The sequence below is a fragment of the Micromesistius poutassou genome, assembly GCF_964030765.1.
Source record: "Micromesistius poutassou genome assembly, chromosome: 1".
NCBI lineage: Eukaryota > Metazoa > Chordata > Actinopteri > Gadiformes > Gadidae > Micromesistius > Micromesistius poutassou.
This window is the reverse complement of record NC_140271.1, coordinates 4,926,512-4,947,909: the sequence shown is the minus strand read 5'-3', so window position 1 is coordinate 4,947,909 and position 21,398 is coordinate 4,926,512. Positions and strand designations below refer to the sequence as shown.

Sequence of the window (21,398 nt, the reverse complement as noted above, 5' to 3'; positions counted from 1 at the left end):
CGACTGATGGCCAGACTGACCGATGACCGTCTCCACTTCCTCCGGGATATCGTAGTCCTCTTCCTGATCCCGCATCTCCACGTCGGGGCTCCCGGGGCCCTCGGAGCCTGGGGTGGACTGGGCCATGGAGAGGTTGGCTGCCAGGGAACGGCTCCCTCGTTGGTACCTGCAGAACACGCCACGCCGTGAGCCTGGGGCCTGCCGCGCACCACCCGCGCTTTGAACAGAAACGTGACGACTCCTGCGTTGCTAGTGGCTAGTGGCGTCGCAGCTGACCTCCATTTCGCCAGGCGGGGCTTGAGGAAGGTGAGACCCAGCCTCTGGATCAGTTTGACGCCCAGCTTGCGCAGCATCTCGTGGCTGCTCTCCAACAAGTGCTTCTGATCCAGACACTGCAGCACGGTAGGAGCTGGGGGACCGACGCAAACAAAAGGAAGTGAGTACCTTCGAATCTCCCCATCACCTCTGTAGGTATAGTAAATATGCATTGGTAAAAAAAAAAAAAAAGAAAGTGGCAAGATAATTAGAATTCCATTAAAAAGAGTAATTACTTTTGAGTGTAAAGAATGACCCAGAATAGAAGGTTTTGTTAGGAAATGAAATGTTACCCTCTAACACAATTAGGAATAATTGTAATGTATTTGGGGGGGGGGGGGGGTCTAGGATGTGATGCATTCAAGGCCATCGAGACATAGTTAGTAACAGAAGCCCTCTCGCGAGGCGAGAGGCCCGGTGTGGAACGGGGCGTTGGGCGGGCGCTCACCGTGCTGGAGGAAGTCATCCCGTTTGCCGTGTTTGAAAAGCTGTGCCTAGGGGACATGGATGACACCGACGAGTCAGAGCAGTGACACCCCACGGGACCGACCAGTGTGGCGCTGTGCCGCCGAGTCAAAAAGGTCAATAACACCAGTAGCCGTCGGCTGATATTAAAAAAACAACAACAACAACAACAAATATACACACGCACACGCGCCATCTCTTTGAATAATATAAGAATACAGCCACGATTTTTCCAGGCGTCCTGAAAAAACAACAACACAGCGCCTTGGGGTGTGTCGAAGCGCCCCCTTCCGGGAACGTCCCCAAAAAAGAACAGAACTTGAGTTCCAGTTAGAATGTTGAGGAGCTGGGGGCAGCAGAAGGTTCCAACACCGGTTGGCGGAGAGCGGCAAAAATCTGAGGATTTTACTGGTTTACTCTTAACTGACTGGTTTCGATACGTGACAAAATGGCATATATTTCTATGTTGAAGGTCATGGAAGACATTATATATGAAAACCTTTTGTAAAACACTGAGAAGATTCAGGAATGTGAGGGAGTATGCGAGCGTCAGGCCTGCAGGCCTGCCGTCTGAACACACAGAGCCAGTTTTGCATGCCCCGGGCAACCAAGATGGCTGCGCCCAGTTTCAGCTCAGAGACGTGACGCACTAGGAGACTGTTTGAGAACATGCAACACAAGGTGTTGTTGTTTTTTCTCGAGCTGGCAATAGGACTGCTATTCATCTGCGGGAAGGGGGTAGCCTGACTGTAGATTATCTTGGTTGTGGTGATTACGGGGCTGACTTAAATACCAAGGGTTAGGTTTGTATGATGAAACACCTAAGGCGATTGTGTTTTATGGAATGGCCAATTGATTCGTAGTGATTAAGCTCATTGGAACACAAAACCCCCCCCAAAAAAAATACAACACAATCGACACAAATCACCTGTTTGTGCCGCACAGCAGGTGCACCGCACACAGGCCAAAAGCACATGGCGCAACCCTGTGGAGCACAGCAGCCGTGCCGATCCCCCTCTGCAGGGGGTCTGCAGGCCTGAACTGTAAACCATTATGCAAGCACACACCAACGCAACCAACGGGTCTTTACCAGAGACTGCAGGGTGCCGTCCATCACCACGATGTCTATCATCAGGCGCTCATCCGCCTGCATGATGGTGCTGAGACTCCAGTCCAGAAAGTCTGCCAGATGCTTCTTCTTCACATCTGGGCGCGTCATGAACCTGCACAGACACGAAAAATCAGCGAGGGTTGCGGTTGAGTGTCCCGATTATTCACTATGTGAAGTGACAAAATAGAGTATCATAGTTCTTAAGTGTCTCATGTTACTTTTGTGATCAGATGTGATTCTGACATTAGATTTGATTAACTTTATTCATACCCAAGGGGGGACCTGGATTAGATACATATGCATACAATCACACCGCCTAACAGAGACATGTACAATACACCACACTTCAAGAGCGCTGCTTAATCCTGGCTCAGTGTGCTCAGTGTGTGACATACCGAGGCAATAAAGTAAAAAACAATGAGACAAAGCATTTGATGTTAGTGTTTAAACCAGCAAGAACCTTAGAAAAACAACAGCGCTACCATGACCTACAGGAGTAGGATTGACATGTTGGACGTTTTAAGTGGCTTGAGTGGCTAGGGTGTTTGACTCTGAGCCAAAGGGTACTACTATACTGGGTTCAATCCCTCCCATGTCCACAGCATACTGAGCCTGCAGACCCCCTGCAGAGGGGAATTGGCACGCCTGCTATGATCCACAGCGTTGCTCCATGTGGTTTTGGCCCGTGTCACATGTCTCATGTCACATGACCTCTCGGAAACTCCAGGTACAGCAGCATCAACACCCTGAGATTCCATTCTTTCTCATCTACAGCTTCTGCACTGTGTACGATGCTGTACCACCTGACATCAAGTCCATCCCAACCCTGAACAAGTTCAAGGCAGCACTTGATAGCTTTCTCCATTCGTTTCCCGACACAAACTCCTACCCCTGGCTACACTGTGGCAAACGGAAATTCTCTGTTGGAGTGGGCTGGTAGCAAGAGTCAATAATTGCTATCTATGAGAACGGTGGCGAGATACTCTATATCTTGGCCTGGGCGATCCAGCTCGAAACCCTACAGCCGTTCCTAAAGGAACTGTCACTTTGGATAAAAACATATGACTAAATAGTTACAGTAATGGATGACGAGTGTGATTTCATCCTGATTCATCAAAACGACAAGACGCTAGCCAGATGTATCAGCCAGCCTGCCAAAGGCTGGAGAGTGGAGTGGACGTCATTGGTTGAAATGATAAGTCTGTTGGTGGCAACACGTGTGTGCACACACACACACACACACACACACACACACACACACACACACACACACACACACACACACACACACACACACACACACACACACACACACACACACACACACACACACACAGGATTCGGAAGAAGAACAAACTAAAGTTCTTTGTCATACTTTTTTGAATGGGTAAAATATATAATGTCATTTTACCACATGACATCATCCCACTGTGCCATCTACTGGTTTAAAAAAGTAAGCACAAGTTGGACTTCCTTCTTTAATGCCTTTTATAAAACACAACCCTTTCAATAAAATGTTTCAGAAAATAAATATTTATTTGACCCCAGTTGATTTGACAGATTGATCCCTTATTAGCTAGTTATAAAAATGGCTAAACTATGTAGAATAAATGATTGTGTGTAACCATAATATGGTAAAAGTAAAAGTAATGTTTAGCATATTCAGGAGTTATATATGTGTGTAATCATATATTGTATGATTACACACATGTATATCCTTAATATGCTAAACATTACTTTTACTTTGGTTGATATAATACCAGACTTAAAATGTATAGCATTGCAGTGTGCAACCTGCGCACTTACTTTGAAACCAATACGGCCGCAGCATATCGGCAAGAATCAGTGACAGTCAAGTATGTCTGCAAAAAAAGCAATAATGAATATGAGTACATGTTACAATGGTATATGTTATTATGACAACCGAGGAGGTAATTCAAATACTGCAAGCCTACGACCTGCAGTCTGGTTATCCACCACAGTATTGTGAGTGGTTTGGTTCACAGTGTTGACTCTTTTCTAGCGACCTGATGACCTTAACATTTATCTTAACAGGAGAACATATCAAGCATCTGAAACGCTGTCTCAGGAAAGAGAGAAAGACCGTTGACATAAGATATTCCGTAACACTTTAGCAACAGAGGATGAAATTGGATTAAAATTGGAATCCAAGATGCTTGGATTCCAGACCAAGCAACAGAGACAGTGAAGGAACCATAGAACAGCATGTATTGGCCCTTTTCCACCGACAATAGCAGCTCAACTCGCCACGACTTAGCGTGGCACCACTTGGTTTGGTTCCAGGCACGTCGTGTTTCCATCTAGAATAAAGTACCTCTTCAACGTGGGCGGGTCGCCATAGCACGCATGCATGCGCGAAACTGCAACGCATACGCGACACATAAACAGACAGGGCTACACACAGGAGCGTCTCCACCTCTGTCACGGTCCACGGCGTGTTCTTGTGCGCTGATCCTGCCGTGTTCACTAATCATTGTTGACTGAACGCTGATGCTAGTATTTAAAGATGTCGGGTGTCAGGTGTCAGGCTCGGACGTCGTGCTCATCATTATTATTTGTCCAGTGGCGTAACTCTCTGGCCAATCAGTGGCCAGCAGCCTGTTTACGTCACACAAAAGTATCAGTTCAGCTCTCTTGGAACCTCGACGGAGGTGAGACTAAAAAAGTACCAGGTACCAGGTACCAGGTACCTCATTTTGGTAATCGAAACGCAAGAAAAGGCGGGCCGAGTGGAGGCGAGTTGAGCTGGTACTGTCGGTGGAAGACGGGCTTAATAGTACGCAACCCTCAGTATTACATAATAAAATCGTACCTTCACAATAGCCAGGATGCGGTCCATGGTGGGCTCTCTGGCCGGTGCACTGACTGAGTCCAGGTGGCCGTCCAGCCGCGAGAGGTCAAAGGGAATGAGGCAGGTCATCGACAGCCACAACAGCAGCATGTAGCGGGTTTCCCAAATCTGTGAAGGGCCAGGGGTAATGACACACAGCAATCCTCATCCAACAATTCCACAGGCAGTTAGACCTATTAGTACGACATATTCTGATTCTCAATGCAGTGAATAGAAGATCAATAACACATAAAGGTTTCCAAGACACCATAGAGGAATCACACGGTTTTCATATGAATAATTTTCAAGAATGGAGTTACTATAGAATCACACACTGAGTTGAACGTTGAGGTTTACTCAATAAGAAAGGACAATAAAACACACCATGATTTCATCTGTCCAATAAAGGGAGTTGGCAGATCATAACAGTCACACATTCATTTTTTAGTGGAGATACTAATTGTTAATAATTGTTAATTTTGCCATAGTAAAGCAGAATTGATCCAAAGTCACCTCAGGGTCTTTGGGATCCTGCCCGGACAACAGGTCCAGAACTGGCTGCACATCAGCAACCTCATGAGGAAACAGCTGCATGAAGACCTTGTACCCTCTCACCTAGAAACACAAATAATTGGCATTCACTTGTATAGCAAGCGATGCATAGAAAGCATAGATGTATTGAATGGATTTGCTCTGTCTGACCTTAGAGATTATGTAGAGAAACTTGAAGCCCACGTGAAGCAGTGAAGGCGGAGACTTTTCATTTCTCACTAGGTCTAATATCATGTTCATCATCCATTCTATGAAAGAAAAAAAACAGTACAATCAGACAGACGTGAGAATAGTTTCAATAGCGTTTACACACAAAAATGTGTCAATGCAACGTCTATTCTCACCAAGATGTGGATCCAGAAGATGGGGCTGCTCCTGGTATCTGTCCATTATGACTGGAATAGATCATTAGAATGTTGTTAAGGGATGGCCCGCTTCAACCAATGGTGTAAAACATGGATGGGTGCACCGTGCACATATCACTACGAGAGTCTCACCTAAGAATTTCTCCGTCGCCACCTCTTTGGTCGCAGCATGTTCATGGATCTCAGGGAGGCTGGCGATCAGAGCGCGGATCTCATCACTCTCACTGAGTCCACCCAGGACGCTGCTTCTGACCACCAGGTCCGGTTCGCCCCCATCCTCGCCGCTGGTTTCGTTCTTCCCCACCGTCAGTGTCATTTTTTTGTCTTGATTTCTGCGTATAAACGTGTCGCTGTGTCTGCTCAAACGGGACCTGTCAACCTCAGTGTTTGTAGCACTGTGGCTAGCGCTAGTACAGAGGCTACTCTTGCACTAGGAAGCTACGTTGGCCAACATGTGAGTGTGTAAGGATCAGATGTACGCGTTTAAACCAAATTCCGAATGCTGGGGAAAATGTATCGAGGTAGTCGTTTGCAGTTTATGCTGAAATCTGTTTTTCCGACAACGTATTTACTGTACCAGTTGGTTTCTAGGATGAGTTGGGTATCCACCCAGTACGGTGGGCGAAAAGGTTCTAGAAAATCGCTTCGTAAATCGTCTATACCTTTCTCCCTACAGCTCTTTTGGTTTATTTAATACTACAAAATTATGCAGCGTATACAACGAAAAATACAACGCTTAACACAAGAAACTCGTTAAAATATATCAGCTTATCGTGCCGAAATAACAGAATAATATATAATACAAACGTGACCATTATAAACCATTTTAATTTTACAATTGATCAGGTATTCAGAGTCTATTTGTGGATACTTATTGTTATTCTAGGGTTTGGGTATTAATATTAGCGTATTACCTCCGCGCTGGGTTTATCATATCCCGGGTAAGCAGATCATACAATATTTGGTGCAGATATTCCAATAGGAGGCGCTATAATTCGTGGTCAAAATTAAACCATCGGCACCTCAGCCCCGATGGATTCAAAATGCAGAAACTTGGTGTATATTACTTATTTCGCATGCTGAACATTGTTGCCTCTTGGACTTATAATGTCCGTGAGGATAGATTTTGCTCTACAGTGAACATTTTGGAAAAAATGTTCTTCTTCAGAACCATAGCTTTAAAAGACAGAGTTTGATGTACATGATCTATGGACTTAACTTATAATTCATTTTGATTGTATAAAAAAATGGCACAGATAAACATAAATTAAAGATACACTCTAAATACATAGTATTTACAATATGGAGGATGTGTGCAATGGTGCAATCATTGTGAAAAAGTGAGTCCTTCTCTCATCACAACAGGTGACGAATCTGGCTGCTGCTCAGTGCTCACACATTGCTGTATGTCTCCCAACAGATATGTCAGTTCATTAGCGACTCTGGAGTGTCTTCAGAGTCCTTGCAGGCCTTTGTAATCCTTGGGAAGTGTTCCTGATGTCTTGGTATGACTGGCAGGAAGGAATTTTGTTTTGTGTGGAGTTGCAGGACAGTCTGTCTTCTCTTGGGAGCCAGGTCTGTCTGTGGCGTCCCTTCTCGTTGGCCAGGCAGTGTTTGCTGAGTCTGTACCTGGTTAAGGATTTCCTCAGTTTTCAGTCGGTCACGTTGGGCTGGTATTCTGCAACTGTGTATTCTTAGGGGACAAAAAGCATGCCAATTTTCTCTGTTTTTTTGTGGTCTCTTTCCAATGTTCCAAATTGTTTTCTTATAATTTGGTTTTGCCTGACGTGGTGGTGGTTGCGTTTTGGACCCAGGACAAGCTGGCTAAGGGGACACTTTTCTGGGTGTAACTCTCTGTGGGTGAGGGCCTTGTTGTGGAGTGTTGCTGTCACTTTCCTTAAGGTAGTTATACAATTTAAGCACTCTCTTCTGAATTTTAATAGCATGTTACTGCACAATGTGTTAGGATTTAGGGGGTTAGAGGTAGGAATAGGCAAAAAGGCTAGGCATAGGGTTAAGGAATTGTTAAGAAAGTTAGGAAAGGTTAGGAAAATGGGAAGAAGCGAGCCATTAATTGAGATTCCCAACCATTAATCCCAACACATATGAAGTACACATTTACATTTAGGCCATTTTGCAAACGCTTTTATCCAGAGCAACTTATAACGGTTCATACACACATTCACACACCGGTGGCGGAGTCAATCATGCAAGGTGACAGCTAGGCCGTCGCCAGTCGGGCTCAGTTAGGGTTAGGTGGGTGTCTTGCTCAGGGACACCTCGACACTGGAGGAGCCGGGGATTGAACTAGCAAGCTGGGTCCTATAGGCCCACCCATCACAATAATATAGGCGGTTGTGCTCGACTCGGCTTGGGCACGCCTAAACTGAATAAAGCATGCTCACCCCAGACTCAACTGCTGATTTTTATACAGTTACAGTTAGTTTCTAAAAAAAAATACGGAAGTTGGTGCCCTCATAACTGATTCCGGGCATGGTTTGATGTATCATGTTTGTGGCTTGTCTGTGTCTCTCTTTTTCTGAATAGGTGTGTTTCTCTCACACTAACTATGCTTTATAGACTTGGAATGGTTCCACGTGAAGGGTGTACCACATGTTTTACCAGCTGTCAGCGGTTTTCCTTACAAAGTGAATGTGAAAAGACATAAGACAGATAAGCAAATCACTCCTCATGTGCTGTTGATTCAGCTTTATTTATACACTTCTTTATACACAATACATACGATACACAATAAAAATGGGAAAAGATTAGTGAACAATATAAATTGTGTGTTATCAGGTGGTTCAAATGAGCAATCAGGTTATATATCATTATACCACAGTCAATGTATGACTAAATTACAATAGCAATGAGGCAACTTTTATGTTATAATATTAATATTTCAACGTTTTCAAACCCATATGTTTGTGTAATTATTATTTCCAGATGTTTTGCTCACAGAACCTTGGAGAACGCTGGATTGAGGGCAAGTAGTATTTCTTCATTACGAACCAAACAATCTAATGTTTTTTTTCTCCATTTTTAGAAAATGATTAGTAAAGCATGGTCGTCCTCTATAGGCCTACAATCTTCCAGTCGGTGCGTTAAAGTGAAAATGTTAAAGTGTCCTGCAATACATAAATCTTCTTTGTGGCATGAATCAACTTTTTCAAAACTACGATTGTCAATATAATCCTTTAAATGTAATCTCATTCTATACTTTGGTTGAATACTTGAAGACAAAAACATGCCAACCAAAAACATGTCATCAAATATGTGTGAGGCCGGAACAGTCGTCTCTAAATAATGGTTTAATTCTGCATGTGTATGTAAAGGGTACACCAACCTACTAATTGTCCTCCACCCCCCCGCACATACCTTAGATAAACGAGAGATAAGGCAGCCTAACAGCCAAGCACAAAAAAGAAAGAAGAGAGGGAGCAACGGTCGCCTATATATGACGGTCAAAGGTAACCCATTAGCAGGATCAGAGGCAATTTGCCCCTGCCAGCACGTAACAACTACACAACTATGTGACTACGACTTATCAAGCTCAAACTAGAACTCTAGTCGTTTTAGATATTTGATTGCGGGAATGTTACATTGCATACATTTGATAGTCAAACAAAAAAAATATTTAATAGGGTCCTGAAACTGCAGACTCTTTTGCAGGTTTAATAGGGTTTAAGGTTAAGGTTGCCTGTTGTCAGTTCATGTCTGAAGTCAGAGACACTATTGAAATTCCTGTGTGTACAAGTAAACATGTACATTGAAATTGAGCCTAGACTAGTGGTCCCCAAACATTTCTAGGGGGGAATATCTTCATCTTCTTACATCTTTAGGTTTACCAACAAGCTGTCTTTTAAACTGATATTTTGCGGACCACCTCATATGCAAACAGAAGAATATTGATAAATAAACGTGCAGTCGATGAGCCATGAATGCCAGTGCCTTTAAAGACAAGTATTACTGCAAGAAGGCCATGGCCAATGGGAAATGGTGGAAAGAAGGCACTGCTTATACTTTGTGTGTGTTTATTTTTCAGCTAACACACTTGAACACACATCAATGGCAAACACAACGGAAAACATATCTGCCTCTTGTCTCCTCTCCTGTCCCAGCCCCGTTTTCCACCTCCCCTGCCCCTACCTACTCCAGTTCACTCTCTCTCTCTTCTTCTCTCCTCCTCCTGTACGCTTCTCATTCCCTTGAGAGGCCTAATGTCCGCCCATCACAATCAAATAAAAAATTTATAAAATGATCACGATGTGATGATCAATCATCACATCATCCCACAGACCACCTGAAATATTCAAATTGAATATAGAATTGAATCATTGCAGATGGCATGAGTTTATCTTTGTAAGGTTTAGATATTGTTTCTCATTCATGTTTTAATTTCTTTAAAACAGCAAGAAAGAGGAAGAGCTAGAGTGGCTGAGGTCATTCCGTCCTCAAAGTGGCAACGTCAAGCATCTTAAGAGTTCTCCTGTGTGGCCCTGCTGGAAGTGGAAAATCCAGCTTCATCAGTTCTGTTGACAGTATTTGTCAAGGCAGGATAACCGGCCCTGCAGATGCGAATAACGCTCAAGGAACTGACCCAGAACTGGCCAAAACCACCGGACAGTCTTACATCCTCAATGTAAGATCATTGAGGAAGAAGTCCTCACACACCTTTCATTGCTCTGCGTAGCTCACTCTCTTTTCCTACTGTACTGCTGGTCACTTGTGAATTTCTCCTAAGGGGGATTAATAAAGGACTATCTTATCTTATCTTATGTATGGGGAATGGCGGCGCCGCCCACAAGTCAGCGCCAACGGGCTATGAAAGTGAAACTGCATACATACAAGACGGATAAGTAACTATCACTCTATGTGCTGTCGAATCAACGCCACGCGTTTTTCCACGTTGGACGACACAATATATCAATATGGGCGGAGGTAAGTGAACAATATACATAAAAACGAAAAGGTATAGTCATGTTGAACATATTAGTTCTAAAAAGATTAATTATTTATATTTTTATGTTATCAGGTGGTTCAAAGGAGCAATCAGGTAATATATTTTTATATCATGGAATGTATAACTAAATTACGATAGCAATAAAGCAACTTTTAATATCTGAACGTTTTCAAACCATGATTCCATATGTTTCAAGTTCAGTAAACCACACTAAAGTGTTTCACTTTAAATATGAGAGTTTAAAATGGATTTGTGATTTTAGTACACTCTGAGGTTAAAAAGACACTGGTTTGGGGTACATAACAACTATATTAACACGGGTGGATTCAGTGTGCGAATTATGGTGTGTTCCAGAGATGCCTCGGACACCACCCTTCCGAGTTTCAGTTGTGATGTAATTTCCTGTCTCGTAGCATTATAGCGTTCCCGTTCCTCTTTGTGATCGTGTCATGTCATTGGCTAGTGTTATGTTCTTTTTAATCCAGAAAAGGCAGCCGAGACAAGATCGCTTTTAACTCACTTTATTTGCTAAAGGTTTTGGTCTATTGTCTATGAAACAAAAGGAGAGGAATTGTATATAACACGCGCGGAGCGTCTCTAAGCTTAATATCTACAATACGCCGCCCAAGAGATTCTGTCTTCTAAAAGTTAAAGTTGTGCTTATATAGACAGGTAATATAGGCTTCTACTACAACGTTTAAACCTGCTCACTTTATCGGTGTGTCCGTTGTTGCCCCCTCTTGACTATGTACAAGTGTTGCAGTTTTATTGCATGTGCTTGGTGCTGCCCCTTGTGACTATGTGAGGATATTACCTCTTATCTATTGTATGTGCTCGGTGCTGCTCCCTGTGGCTATGTGAGGATATTACCTCTTATCTATTGTATGTGCTTGGTGCTGCTCCCTGTGGCTATGTGAGGATATTATGGCTGAAATGTATCACACTAGTCATTGTTATTGGCCTATATATTAGCCTCTTTAGCAAACCAGCTCAAAAACGGACAATACACCTTTACATTGTATTGCACACACAGCAAGACCGTGCAATGCATACATTGGTGACCGGAATAAAGTACGTAATGTAATCAAGTGTGTAAGAGCATTTAAAATCAACATTGAAATGAACAACGTGTTACAAATACAGAGAAAATAAATCTCTTGACGGGCGCAGCCATTTTTGTTGAGAGCGTCATCACAAGTGAAACTCGGGAGGCTGTTGTCCGAGGCATCTGGAACACACCATTAGGTCACACGTGGGTAATCTGACGACGGTAATAGTGTTGTAATGACCAAAACAAATGTTGTTTACAAGTAAATATTCTTGCTTCTTTGTTTGAGATGAGTACAAATGAGATTTCTGATTTCTCTGCCTTTTTATTTGTGTGTTGCAGTTTCACCTTTCCCACGTGCTTCCAATAAACCCGTGGGAGTGAGAAATACATCTGCAGAGTCTTGGGAAAGAGTTTAGCTGGCCGTCAGGGCATTAGAAGACATACCACAGACGGCACAAGTAGTAAAAGTAAACTCCTTTTATTATTTGTTTATCAAAGTGTTTATGTTTTAGATGTTTCTATGATATAAGAAGATATAAAACATCTCTGATGACAATTTCTAAAAGAGTGGAGCATGGATAATGCAAGATCATTTGAATATTGGGTATGATAAAAATTTGATTGTTAAAATAAGTTAATTGTGTTCCACAGTGTCTGATCTGAGGATCGTCCTCTTGGGTAAAACTGGAGCAGGAAAGAGTGCAACAGGAAACACCATCCTGGGGGAAGAACTGTTTACCTCAAGACGTTCTTTTGTATCAGTAACTGAAAGCTGTGTTTCTGCACAGGGACGGTTTGAGAGTCAATCAATCTTACTGACTGATACTCCTGGCCTCTGTGATACCAGAATAGATAAACCGACACTGGAGAAGGAGCTAGAACATTGTATCAACTTGTCCGCTCCTGGACCTCATGCATTCTTACTAGTGATCAACTTGTCGACTCGATTCACAGAGGAGGATAAGACGATTGTGGAGGATATCCAAAAAATGTTTGGAATAGGTTCTTTAGAATACACCATTGTGCTTTTCACTTATACAGATGTGCTGGGTAAGCGATCAGTGGAGGACATGATATCTGAATGCCCTGACCTTGCCAAGATTGTGAACAGTTTTGGGGATAGATATCATGCATTCAACAATATAAATGGGGAAAACCAAACGCAGGTCAGAGAACTGCTGGAGAAGATAAAAAACATGGTGAAATTAAATGGTGGGACGCACTACACTAATGAGATGTACAGGGAGGCCCAGAGAAAGATTGAAGAGGAGGAGAGAAGGAGGCAAGAAGAGATTAAAGAAGAGGAGAGGAAGAGGCAAAGGGAGTTGGAAGAGGAGGAGAGGAGGAGGCAAAGGGAGTTGGAAGAGGAGGAGAGGAGAAGGCAAAGGGAGTTGGAAGAGGAGGAGAGGAGGAGGCAAGATAAGATTAAAGAGGAGGAGAGGAAGAGGCAAGAAGAGATTAAAGAAGAGGAGAGGAAGAGGCAAAGGGAGTTGGAAGAGGAGGAGAGGAAGAGGCAAGATAAGATTAAAGAGGAGGAGAGGAAGAGGCAAGAAGAGATTAAAGAAGAGGAGAGGAAGAGGCAAAGGGAGTTGGAAGAGGAGGAGAGGAGAAGGCAAAGGGAGTTGGAAGAGGAGGAGAGGAGGAGGCAAGATAAGATTAAAGAGGAGGAGAGGAAGAGGCAAGAAGAGATTAAAGAAGAGGAGAGGAAGAGGCAAAGGGAGTTGGAAGAGGAGGAGAGGAGAAGGCAAGAAAAGATTAAGGAAGAGGAGAGGAAGAAGGAGGTGAAAGCTGCAGAACGAAGTGGCAAAATGAGTGTATTGAAAACAATTGCTCTTACTTCGGCTGGTGTATGTGTTGTAGTAGGAACAGGAGGATTAGGAGCAGCAGCACTAGGTGTTATTGGAACAGCAGGACTGGGGGCAACATTAGCAGGAACAGCAGTAGCAACAACAACAGCGGCTGTAACTACCAAAATACATAAAGATCTGATGGATGAGGTCAGAGAGGAGAACAAACCTAAATGAAGACAATATGCTAGAATAGAATAGAGTAGAATAGAACAGGAGAGAATATAATTCCTTTATTGTCATTGCCTTAGCAGTAACAATTAGAACCTTCAGCCGATACACCCTAGTCACACAAATAAATATCAGTAATCAATAGCCATAAGACTATACTATAAGTTATTAAGTTATTGTAACATGCATTATCAAATTATCATGTATTCACTACTCATAACCACCTATATAATGTATCAATTAAATATGAGAGGTTATAATATGCATTATTAATGATTATTTGCTTGTTAATCTGTGTTAAAATGTTATATGGATAATGGATAATGGATAGAACGCAGGTCATTATCAGGAAAATAAGTCCCGACAGGGCGAACCCGCGAAACGGAGGTGTCTTGTTCATCCTGAAGGGACTTATTTTGCCGATAATGACCGCTGTTCTATACATTATCCCGCAAAACGAAAGAGGAAACTCTTTACATTTAAAGTGTCTTTTTAAATGTATTTATTCTACTTTGTTTAAGAATGCTTGGTTCTGATTGGCTGGGAGGAGGGCATTAACCCGGCAGGTTGCCCGCTGACTGAGCACAGCGTCATAAAATAGTAGATCAATACGCCACTTGTATTTTTTTTCTATCACAGAAATTTAAAACATGTACAAAACATTGTAAAAATAAACCTTGTTTAAAAAAGTTTCTAAAATGTGTCGGAAATCTATCGGAGGGTCAGTCGATACATAGTTTTGCAAGTGAGATACAATGTAGCAACTACGTTATTAAACTAGTGATCAGATGCAGCCTTGTGTGGTTGCTATAGAAACTAATAAGTTACAGCTCAGCTAACGGGGAGCGTACCTATGTTCCCCGGTCGCGACTGTGTTTTTCGTAGGCGGAATCCGGAAAAGTTCCGCCTCAAGCGCTAGGATTGGACAGGAAAACTCACACGCTGACTCCTAACCCTAACACTAAACCTAACCATAACCGTAACCCTCACCCTAACCGTAACCCTCACCCTAACCACCAACCACCGTAACCCTAATATTCATGATTCTTCCGGATTCCACCTACGAAAAACATTCGCTCCCCGGTCACACACAAAGCGAACATAGGACCCGGGGAACATAGGGATGACCCCAGCTAACGTTATTCACCATAGTTCTAAAGGGGACTACTTTTTGAGGGAGATAAACTCAAAGAGAGTATACATTTAATAAGCATGCAATACGAATAAGAAAAAGCAGAATTATTAAAGTATTTGAATTGTTTTATTATGTTGGCAAGCAAGAAGTAAATAAATAAACGGGATAATCACCTCAAGGCAGGGCAATAAACTGTTTGATATGCCCGGCTCGTGGAAGGTTACCACTAAGCCGTCCACTAGCCGGGCATATAAAACTGTTTATTGCCCTGCCTCTCGGTGAATATCCCTTACGTATTACCGTTTTGCTTAGCCTCTGCTGAGAAACCAAGTTCGCCAAAAGCACTCAATTTGAATCCAAAATTCTTTAGAACGCATCTGAACAACTATTTCTAGATGTTGCCATTGACAGCGGTCATTAAATGGTTCAGAGGTCATTGTATGGTAAAGAAGGACCCGTAGAACTTTGGGAAATCCCATTCAAGTCAATGGAGCATTCTACTTGCATTGTGAAGAGCCGTATAATAACGTATCTTATTACACGTCTCTTCTCAACGCTGTGGAACGCTCCGTTCACTTGCATGGGCCTTCTCGATTTTTCAAAATTACAAAATGCCAAATAAAACACGACAAACTATTTCGCTACACTATCAACGAACACCACTAACCACTCGGTGAGTTTCACATTTCTGAAAACGAAAGTTAAGGGTTGTTTTAAGGACAGATTTGTGAATGCCCGTAGACAGCCATTCTGAAGCAGGCAGGGGCGATTTGAAATCACCAAAATACCCGAGACAGGACCAATAGTCAACATTTTGCTGTCAACCACTCTATTACATCCTAGACAAACCAGAAAGGGGGCTATGTTCAAAATACCGGAAATTGTCCTTTAATGTTTAAGTCTTTGTTATAAATATTAAGATGATTATGTATCAATCATCTTAACTTAAATTAATCCTTGTAACCCCATTATTGTGTCTCTCCCACTGTTATCACTATTCATTATAATGCCCATTTTTATTGTTGATTTTTTCAAACTCTATCCTTGCACTGCTATAGTTTTCATGTTTCTATGTCTACATAATTCTCTTATATTGTCCATATTTAATGCTGGTCTCTTGACTTAATCCTTGCACTGCCTTTCCTATTTGCACTACCATTATGACACACACTATCATAGAGCACCTTACTTACTACCTTACTTACCTTACTGACGCAGGGTCAGTCCCTGCCCTGTCAGTGCAAGCGTCTCATGCTTATACAGCCCTAAGTACATTCAAGTGGACTTTTTATTTAGTATCTTTATTGTCCATATTATTCATGCTCTTTTTTTAAATCCTGTTTATGTTGTATGTGTTGTTGTGTGATGTCTTTAAACTACCTTGAATTTCCCCTTGGCGATCAATAAAGTATCTATCTATATATCTATCTGTCTATCATATTGAAGGATTGCCCCACAGCCATGCAATTTGCAAGCAGCTGCATAAGGATATAAGTAGTGTATGAACAGATTTAAGTTTATTATAAAAAAAACATACTATATATTCATACAAATTTGAAATAAACATAACATTGTATATATTCACAGCACCCATAAGCTTTAGCAACTTCCCCATAGCCATAAAATATTAATAGCAAATCGATCTTTTTCAGCTGTAAGAGTAAAGTGGCAGAAGGATATCGCTAAAGGAAAGCAAAGAAGAGATTACTAGGTATAAGGAGAGAGCAACCTGGCTGAAGACAAAATATTTTAGCTCCAGAGAGTTCCCAAAACATCTCTGATGACAACCACGCTCCTTTTTGCCCTTGAGCTAGGCACTTGCTCCGGGGAAGACTCGCCCTGGAGGAATTTATATATATGTCGCTTTGGATAAAAGCGTCAGCCAAATGCCTAAATAAATTTAAAAAAATAAAACACCATGTTGGTTATTGTTTTGGCCTACTTAATTGTCCATGACAAATAAAAGCTTCATTTCTGAAGGCTCTACTATACGGCCACGTGGTACGTGTACTTGTCTGAGCAGCCAAGTACACGATTCTGTTACACAAAAAGTCTCAACCAAGAAAATCTCAGATGGTAACGGCTACTTTAGTGAATTCAATTTGTTTGTAAAACAGTGCATGTTTTCTCTTGGACCCTAAGCAAGCGAGGTAAAACCTGAATGTATAGACAGAAGATCTTGGTGCAGCATGGACAGTCCATACGGCCAGCATGTATGAAGTCATTCCGTCTTCAAAGTGGCAACGTCAAGCATCTTAGGGTCCTCCTGTGTGGCCCTGCTGGAAGTGGAAAATCCAGCTTCATCAGTTCTGTTAACAGTATTTGTCAAGACAGGATAACCGGCCCTGCAGATGCGAATAACGCTCAAGGAACTGACCCAGAACTGGCCAAAACCGCCGGACAGTCTTACACCCTCAATGTAAGATCATTGAGGAAGAAGTCCTCACACACTTTTCATTAACACCTTGATGAGTAACCACTGATCCTCCTTAAGCTAGCTGTAGGATGTTTGGAAACACAGGCTCACACGTCTTTGGTCCAGAAAAACTGCTACTACTTGAATTTATATCTGAAATACACAAATGCATATTTTACATTGGAAATTCCTTTGGCCTTTAATAGTACAAAACACATAAAATCCAAAGAGAGAAGCCAGGACAATATTACCCTTTTGTCTTGGCCATAAAGGGACACGTGAAAGACAATTACAAGGTATGGTTGTTTATAGTGTTAACTTTTATTTTACCACGACCAGTGAAAGTTCTAGTGTTGAGAGATGCTCATAAAACTGCACAACTAGACTCCATCCCCGTTCTAAACTATTCCATTTGTTGACAATGGACAATGCATTTGGCTTGGGAACATGATTCAACTAAAGAATAAGATGAATTATAAGAGCAAGACCAAACTGTTACAACTTTAATATAGGTGGTCCAAACAAATGATGATAGGCCTGATGGTTCTTTAATGGATAGAGTCCATATGAGCGTGCTCATATCATATTGTGCTTGATTCGTATCTAAATTTAAATTATTTTCACTTCCAGGCCACACCACATCCCTTTATAGCCTAGTGACAGAGTGAACTGGTTCTGCAGAGAAAATGAAAAACATGTAACAACGTGTTAACTGATAAACTAGCCAATATCATTGGATATGGATCACCAAACCGAACTACAGGCATTTGTTTTAACATGGATGTAAAGAAACGTAGTTACTATGGTCAGCGCCGTCATATAGGGGGGAAAGGTTATGACAATTATAAGGGCCCACACACAGCCCCCAGTAGCCTCTATGACAAAATGATTATGCATACACTGAACTAATATATATTCATATGAATTAATCCGAATTAAAACAAGCCACAAATCATACAATATTCTAATTTTAATAATTTCAATAATCCCCTTGGCCCCTTCTTAAAAAATGGTTTGGTCCACACCGCGCAAAAAGGGCAGGGGCTCAAGCACCCCTAGGGCCCTATGTGTGCACATGCCTGGTTCTTCCCATGGTTCTTCCTCATCGGAAGTGAGTGAGCGATGAGACTTACAGTGAACAAACAAGCCAATTTAAACTTTAATTGAGATTAGATGAGGCTTGTTGTTGTTTTTGATATTTGTTTTACAACAACGTATTCCATGTGCTCTTTGTTTCACTTGCACATTTAAGTTAAATGCTACATATTTACCTGTGTACTATCTTGAGCCAGGACACTTTGTTTTTTGCATATCAGTAACTTGATTGTTAAATACAATAAAATACCCACACCTATTTGTTGAGTGGTTAATTGAAAATGTATTTGCAATCAGAGGTGTAATAACGTGTTGCAAATCAGGGAAATGAGAATAAGACAATTAATAATACATAATTTACATAATAATACTCTGACTTGTTAAGACGATAAATGTAAAAAAAGGAAACAAATTGGGTCTATTACACCAGGCACCGTCAAGAACACTGAAAAACAAGAACATTTAAGGTGGCAATGAATGGGGGAGAGGGGCCCACACCGATATTCTTTCAGGGGGCCCATAATTCCTAGCAACTGCCCTGACTATGGTCAGTGGTCACCTGGTTATTATCCACTTTTCTGGGTGCATTATACATCAACGTGTCATTACTTACAACATTCCCAAACGTTTGTGGTCCTAGTATGTTTCATCATCAAATGGTTTAATCAGTTCAACCTGTAATCGATTTTTTTATTTTCTCTTTCTCATTTCGATCCTGAGACAGATTTGGATGACTCAAATGATTTCTACAGACACAACCCCACTTCAGATGACCAAGCACACATTTTGGTCTTGGCTGTCGACATCAATGATGTGGCAGTCGACCAAAGGATGTTCAAGAAAATGACTGAGATCAGACTAGCAGCCAGAGACCTTGGTAAGATGAAATGTTCTTTGGTGGTCCAGCAAAGTTCCGTTGACTGTGTGTCCCTCTCTGACGCGCTGTCCCGGTCCTTGTGCGCGGCGGGCCGTCCAGGCACTCAGTCTGTCTCCGCGGGTCCGTCTCAGTTCGTCTTTTATGCGCCTCACTTGCGTTTGATCTCCTTCCTCCTGAGCAGGTGTTTCCCATCGCTCTGAGTGTTGCAGCGCTAACGCGGTGCCCAGCGCCCTCTAGGGGAAAAGGGTGGTAGAGCCCCTGTATCACCTGCCTCCTGGGCTTCAAGGGCCGCTGTGTTCGGGTTACCACAATACATACATACATACATACACGCCTACACGTACCCATAAGGGTCAATACTTATATCCAGTACATTTCCACCATAAGATGGATAATATCCTAAATGATGATAACCATAAAGATGATAACCATAATGATGATAACCATAATGAGAATAACGATGTTCATCATCATCACCATTATCAACATTCTCATAGAGTGATACTACTCAATGTCTGTACTTATCTAGTGTCATGTCTTTCTTCTGTGACCCTTCTATAGCAAATTGCAGATTGCTAATTGCACAACAGCCTTTGGGGTTTAGACATGTGGTTGGCAGTGTGTTCTGTGTGAACATCAAGAGACGGAATTCAGAAAGTGTGCACGATATAGAGAATTGTGTGTAGTGTTGTGAAAAATATGTGGTTTGGAATGGGAATCTGAGTCTAAAGCAGAAAATGTGCTTAGAGATCAGCAGAATTGGTTTGGCAGTTGGTACATGAGTTTCAGGTTGTGCACATTGATGTTCTGATGTTCAGATTAATGTGTTTAAACAATTGTGAAAAACGGTTAAGCCTTTATCCAGAGAGAGATCAAATTATAATTGATATGTATACATAAATGTCTTTATGAATGGCCCCTAACAACCAACTACAATGGCACTTTAATTTGAGATCATTTCTGAATCTTACTCTCCAATGCTTTTCATGTAATTTTCAATATTAATCTAAAATCTCTTACAAGAAAAAAAAAAGCTTGTACCTTCATCATGTGTAACTCATTGTGGGGGATGGGTGACTGGTCCCAAAAAGTTTGGTCCCAAAAAAAAATTTGTTTATTTTCTCATGGAAAGGAACAGTGCTAATGATTCTTTATTTTTTGCAAATACTTTTTAAATGGAACAACAAACGAATACATTTTAACAATAGTGACAAATCACCTAAAAGATAAGACCTCATTCTTTTCGCAGATGCAAGCCTCACTAATAGCGTGGGATTCCCCCTGAACTGCATCTTCTCCCTGAAGAACTACCATGCAGAAATCGAATTGAAGGATGAAGTGGATATGCTGATTCTTTCTGCACTGAAAATTATCCTTAATTTTGCAAATGACCGTGTAAATGCTACCTGTGTTACAGCCACTAACCAAAGTGCCAACAATGTCAATAGAACCTAATAAGTTGAAAGGGACAATGTGCAAAAAATGCTGTGATGTGATCTGATTGATTTGAATCCTAAATATCTAAATAGGCCAATCAAATTTAAACTTATTCTACAGAAAATAATTAAGTTAAAATAACTCCAGGACTAATTGTGTTAATACACATTCTAATGTGACACAAATACATCAAATTGTAATGCGATGTTAACCGACACAGTAGGCCTACATCTTTGAATTTTGTAATTTTTTGTGAATTTTTTTGTAGGCCTACTCATCCATCTGGGATCGCTCCCGTTGGGAGGTATTTGGGGACCACCAGAAAACGGTAGAGCCAATCAGGACCGCCGGGCGGGATTTTTGTGACGTAGCTGAGAAGCGACTGTTTTGATTCAGACGGCTCGCATCGAGGAAGCAAGCGTCACGGGTTGGTTTCGATGTGAGTGGTTGAATTAGCACGTCAATAAAGATGACGGACAAGTGGTTTATCCAATCATATGCAAGGATTTTTGATAAGGCCCAGCCTTCTAAGCACCTCTTCAATGGAGCGATCCCAGATGGATGAGTGGAGCTAGGCGGAACGAAATTCATCTGGCGAGAGTCAGGTTATGTCCTTGTTGCTTGTCTCTCTATTCATTGACCACAGGTCGGCGCCAAAGGGCTATGGGGGTCTTCAGTTGTGTCACATGCTTTCCCGTAACTGAGCGGTTTTCCTAACAAAGTGAAAGTGAAACTGCATTCATAGAT

General features: G+C 41.9%; 2 protein-coding genes across 2 annotated transcripts in view; one reads left to right on the top strand and one right to left on the bottom strand.

Moving 5' to 3' along the window:
- The window catches only part of tbcd (tubulin folding cofactor D), a 35,910-nt gene extending 29,634 nt beyond the window's left edge, over window positions 1-6,276 (bottom strand). Inside the window, exons 1-10 of the mRNA XM_084488128.1 lie at window positions 5,792-6,276; window positions 5,639-5,689; window positions 5,445-5,542; window positions 5,256-5,357; window positions 4,725-4,871; window positions 3,698-3,753; window positions 1,871-2,003; window positions 764-809; window positions 277-409; window positions 21-166 (exon numbers count right to left, since the gene is read on the bottom strand). Coding sequence (XP_084344254.1) covers window positions 21-166; window positions 277-409; window positions 764-809; window positions 1,871-2,003; window positions 3,698-3,753; window positions 4,725-4,871; window positions 5,256-5,357; window positions 5,445-5,542; window positions 5,639-5,689; window positions 5,792-5,975 — 1,096 coding nt within the window. The 5' untranslated portion in view covers window positions 5,976-6,276. The remainder of the gene's footprint in view (window positions 1-20; window positions 167-276; window positions 410-763; window positions 810-1,870; window positions 2,004-3,697; window positions 3,754-4,724; window positions 4,872-5,255; window positions 5,358-5,444; window positions 5,543-5,638; window positions 5,690-5,791) is intronic.
- A 4,185-nt stretch (window positions 6,277-10,461) lies between these two features.
- LOC311378155 (uncharacterized protein) lies at window positions 10,462-13,775 on the top strand. Its single transcript, XM_084488217.1, has 4 exons — window positions 10,462-10,600; window positions 10,695-10,715; window positions 12,013-12,140; window positions 12,325-13,775. Coding segments are annotated over exons 3-4 (1,374 nt in total). The 5' UTR covers window positions 10,462-10,600; window positions 10,695-10,715; window positions 12,013-12,139; the 3' UTR covers window positions 13,698-13,775.
- Window positions 13,776-21,398: the final 7,623 nt, after the last annotated feature.